Source organism: Chiloscyllium plagiosum, chromosome 10, assembly GCF_004010195.1.
Source record: "Chiloscyllium plagiosum isolate BGI_BamShark_2017 chromosome 10, ASM401019v2, whole genome shotgun sequence".
Classification (NCBI taxonomy): Eukaryota; Metazoa; Chordata; class Chondrichthyes; order Orectolobiformes; family Hemiscylliidae; genus Chiloscyllium; species Chiloscyllium plagiosum.
In genome coordinates this window covers 5,065,311-5,070,466 of record NC_057719.1, presented here as the reverse complement: position 1 = coordinate 5,070,466, position 5,156 = coordinate 5,065,311, and the positions used below count along the sequence as shown (strand labels likewise).

The 5,156-nt window shown below is 47.7% G+C and overlaps 1 protein-coding gene across 1 annotated transcript in view; it reads right to left on the bottom strand.

The window, feature by feature from the left end:
• Positions 1 to 5,156, bottom strand: part of LOC122553347 (protein Daple-like) — a 256,327-nt gene that overhangs the window by 37,997 nt on the left and 213,174 nt on the right. Inside the window, exon 26 of the mRNA XM_043696930.1 lies at positions 2,897 to 3,094. Coding sequence (XP_043552865.1) covers positions 2,897 to 3,094 — 198 coding nt within the window. The remainder of the gene's footprint in view (positions 1 to 2,896; positions 3,095 to 5,156) is intronic.

Sequence of the window (5,156 nt, the reverse complement as noted above, 5' to 3'; positions counted from 1 at the left end):
TCCTTCCTCACTATCTACAACTCCTCCGACTTTTGTATCATTCGCAAACTTGCTCACCCAACCTTCTAACCCCTCCTCCAGGTCATTTATAAAATGACAAACAGCAATGGTCCCAAAACAGATCCTTGCGGAACACCGCTAGTGACGGCACTCCAAGATGAACCTTTGCCATCAACTACTACCATTTGGCTCACTGAGTCCATACCAATCCTCCGAAGGGCAGCCCACCTAGACCCACCATCCCCCTCTCCCTGTAACCCTGCAATTCCCATGGCCAATCCACGTCGTCAGCACATCCCTGGACACTGTGGGTAATATCCCGTTCTCAATCCACTCCATCCTGCACATCTTTGGACTGTGGGAGGAAACCTGTCAGCATTTGGAGCAAGGGCTTTCTCTGTACCTATACACGTGACAACTATGTGTCCACAATTACATACAAGCACTCGCACTGAGGTGACTATTGCAGTACAGCATCACCCTCAGAAGAATTTTCCAAACCTACCACCTGGAAGGACACAGCTGCAGATACATGGGAACATCACTTCCAGCAAGCTCCCCTTTGAAATATAATGAAGGCTCCGCTTTGTAATATTTAATTAAAAATACTACAGTCGTAAACATCATCTAGTCTTTCCCTTATTTGCTGCCAAATAGGTGTCAATTGTGAACAAAAAACTTTGGGTTAATTCTGACTTAAACTTGGTCCCTTAAAAAAAAGCTGATTGATGAAGAACAGAGCTGGAACAAATCATTATTTGGTTTAACATCTATTTACAGAGTGAAATATTACAAGCATATGACGCCAGACTCAACTACTCCCAGCTTCAGTGCAGTTCTCTCAATTTTTTTATAAATCAGTCTGAACATGTTAATGGCACAACTTCATGGCCTAAGGTGGGATTTGAACCAGGACCTGCTGACCTCAGAGGTTGAAACACTACCATTTGTCAGCTCTTCATTTAATGACACATCATGAAACGTAGTTTGTACACGTTACACCTGGAACGCATCTTTAACAAATACTGAGCAGGAATGCCACCTAGTATAAGACAGCATTGGAAACTTTTCAAACTGTCAGTTTAATGAGAAAGAAACTTTGATGTTGATTAGGGTGAGGTGATACACTCAGAAAACTGAATTCAGTGACTACACCCTTAAACTTGCAAAACTTGAATGAGGGAAAATAGGCAAGAGGTTAGAGACAGAGGTAAATACCATTGTAAAAGACTTTGCTGGTCAGAAAAAAGTTTAAAAAATGCTAACCAGCTTTAGGATTTATTTCTAGAGGTTTGTTTGAGAATGTGACTAGTTGAACTGATAAGGGGGATGTCCACTGGGTGGTGTTTAGTTGGACTTTCAGGTTTTTGATCAGGTCTGACACAGGATATTAACCTGTGAAATTAAAGTGCAAGGCACTGAGGGGTTAGTGTACTGACCTGGACAGAGAACTGGTCAGCACACAGTATTCTAACAGGACTAGACAGGGTGAACACAGGAACATTGTTGCTGATGACCCGGGAGTCTAGAACCAGGAGCTACAGTCTGAGGATATGGGGTAGACCATTTATGGCCAAGAGGAGGAGAGATCTCTTCACCCAGGGAGTGGGGAGCCTGTGGAATTCTCTACCACACAGGGTGGCTCAGGCTAGGGCACTGAGTGTTTTCAAGAAGCAATGGGACGTGGTTCTTGAGGCTGGAGGGATTGTGGGGATATGGGGAGAGAGTGAGAGCAGAGTGCTGACTTGGATGGTCAGCCGTGGGCAGGTTGGGTGGCGGAACAGGCTCGAGGGGCTGAATGGCCTACTTGTGCACCCATTTCCTATGTTTCTGTTGCATGTAAACCAGAAGGAATCTATGGAGTCAGTACAGCACCGAGAGAGGCCATGTCAGTTCTCTGGAGTAAATGTTAAGGGCTTTCGAGGAATATAAAACCAAGAGTTTCTTGTCTGCAGCTGGTGGTGGTGGTGGCCTGGCTGGAGAGGCTGGTTAACCTGATGGGGTCGGTGCAGGAAGGGGTTAATGTGGGAAAGCCGACTTGAGGAGCTCCAATGGGGAAGCTCCAACCTGGGGCCAGAGATAGAATGAAGCAGGAGGTCGAACTCAGGTCAGAGCCTGATTGAGGGACATGGCGCCAGGAAGTGGGTGGCACAGTGGGAGTGGGGAGCATCTGCTGGGAGCTCCCAAACTCTGACCATTCCCCCCTCGCCCCTCCTCCCATTCCCCATTCTCCTGTGGGCCAGGGTCTCTGGTGGATTTTGAGGCCCTGGCTGGGCCCATTGCTGGCAAAGACTAACAGGAGGATGCTGGTCACCCAGCAGCTTTCAAGAGGGAATGGCTTCTACCCCATTCCCACCCCCTTGCTCACCGGGTTGGCCCACAGATCCTTCAACAGCACCTTCCATCCAGAAGGACAAGGGCAGCAGGTGCATAGAGACACCACCCCCTGCAAGTTCCCCTCCAAGCTACTTACCATCCCGACTTGGAAATATATCGCTGTTCCTTCACTGCCGCTGGGTCAAAATCCTGGAATTCCCTCCCTCAGGTCATTGTGGGTCTATCTAAAGCGCTTGGACTGCTGCAATTCAAGGCAGCAGCTCACCCCCACCTTCTCAAGGGGCAACTAGGGACAGGCAATAGATGTTGGCCTAGCCGTGACACTGATATCCCAGAATGAAGCTTTAAAAAAGCAGCAGCAGATGGTAATTGAAAAGCTTTGAGATAGACGTAACAAGAGAGCCAAAGCCACCCTTGGAGAAGGCTGCAATGTGGAGTCATTAAATCAGCCATGACATTATCAAATGTGGAGCAGACTGGAGGGGCCAAATGGCCTATTCCTGGTCCAGAGAGTAGTTGGGCTAATGGTCTGTTTCGGGACATTTGATGTAATGCCTACCTTTGGTTCGGGCTTGCCGCTTGTTGCTGTAGGTAGGGTTGAGGTTTGAGGTGGGAAGGTGGATGGTAGATGTGGAATACGCCATGGACCCCAGGTTACTGCGGCGACGGGACATTGCGCTGATGCTCTCCGGACTCGGGCTCTCGGAGTGGCCGGAACTCCCCGACAGCTCTCTCTGCCTTTGACCGTCATTAGCAACTGGAAGAGAAAGCAGAGCAGCCAGGCGTGTTTACCATCACAACAAAAACGCACAGCCCGATGCCGCGAGGAGGTAAGAGCGACAGAGAACCTCGAAGCACAACATCAGCAGCTGAACCAGACTCAGAAGGACAGACCTCACTGCAACTGCAAGGGGGGGGTGCAAGTCAACTTACTACAGCCCCCACGGCTTACAAATACCACAAGGGGACAGCGGCACCTAGCAACTAAAATCAAACACATTGGAGTTAGGAGCCTTGAAGATGTAAACAGGGAATGAAAGAAGCCAAAAGGCATGGGGATGGACAGACTCTCTTAGGGTTACCAACCCTTCAGGATATCCCTGGAATTTCCTGCAACTGGAGGTAAATCTCCAGGATGGTGCTGAGAAAGAAGAGAAAACTCAAAATCAGCAAAAGGAGAATTGTTTCTCAAATGGACACTTTGTTTTGAACATCATGGTGTTATTTGTTAGGAAAATATTGTTAAAAAGAGAGAGTACGGGGTGAAATTGGGAACACACTATGGTGTTGGATGATGAGCCACGACCATATTGAATGGTGGAGCAGGCTCGAAGGGCTGAATGGCCTACGGTTTTTAAAAATTTGTGGGATGAGGGCACCACTGACTGGGTTGGGTAATAAATGCTGGCCTAATGGCCCAGAGGGCAGTTAAGAGTCAACCGCATTGCTGTGGGTCTGGAGTCATGTGAAGGCCAGACCAGGTAAGGATAAGTGTCCCTCACTAAAGGACATTCATGAATCAGATGGGTTTTTTCCCTGAAATTATTAGATTCTTAATTCCAGATCTTTATTGAATTCAAATTCTATCACCTGCCCTGGCAGGATTAAAATCTGGGTCCCCAGAACATTACTGAGATCTCTGGATTAACAGTCCAGCGGTAATACCACTAAATCAACACCTTCCCTGTTCCTGCTTGCTACGTTTCTCTTGGAGGTGCCAAATAAAAGATTCCTTGACCATCCATCCAACTGGCAAAGGGGTAGCGATCACTTGGTACCAAATTCGTTGTGGAAAAGCAGGTCACCATAACGATGGGCATCATGAAGGGCAAGAGTGCGAGGATAGTGGGGAGGTACTGGACGAATGAGTCATGTGATGACATCTCTAGGAACGTGCCTGACTGCAGACACAAACCCCAATCCCAGCAGGCCCCATTCCTCACCGTCGAGTCATGAGTGATCCCTATGAATGACCACAATCCACTGCTTTCCCAGCAGGATGTCTCAAAGTCTTCAGTTCACCGTCAAATTACAACTTGGAAGGGGAACATTGTGCGCTTCTTTAACAGAATCAATTCACTGGCCATGAGCTCCTTCGGCCATCCCTAATTTCCTTTGAACTGAGTGTGTCACTGCACCTTTTCAGAGAGCACTTAATAGGTTTCCACATTGCTGTGGGTCTGGAGTCACTTGTCTTCCAGACCAGATAAGATTACTCACTAAACAGGACATTAGTGAACCAGATGAGTTTTTAAAACAACCTAGCAGTATCTGGCCTACATTACTCACACTAGTTTTCAATTCCTGAATTAGTTGTTGGCTGAATTTAATCCACATAGGTGCTGTGCTGAGATTTCAACTCCACCTCTCGGTTATCAGTCCCACTCTCTGGATTAGAGTCCACTAACATAATCATCAGGCCACCATTCTCAATGGGGCAGGGTGAGGAAAGATTCAGGTGATTGTTTCTTGGTTTGGAAGAAAGAGAACAAGGATAAAAGGGTGAAATCACCAGGGTCTGCGGTCTCTGTCTGGATTAGTGGTGCTGGAAGAGCACAGCAGTTCAGGCAGCATCCATTCTCAATGGGGCAGGGCGAGGAAAGATTCAGGTGATTGTTTCTTGGTTTGGAAGAAAGAGAACAAGGATAAAAGGGTGAAATCACCAGGGTCTGCGGTCTCTGTCTGGATTAGTGGTGCTGGAAGAGCACAGCAGTTCAGGCAGCATCTGAGGAGCAGTAAAATCGACGTCTCGGGCAAAAGCCCTTCATCAGGAATAAAGGCAGAGAGCCTGAAGGGTGGAGAGATAAGCTAGAGGAGGG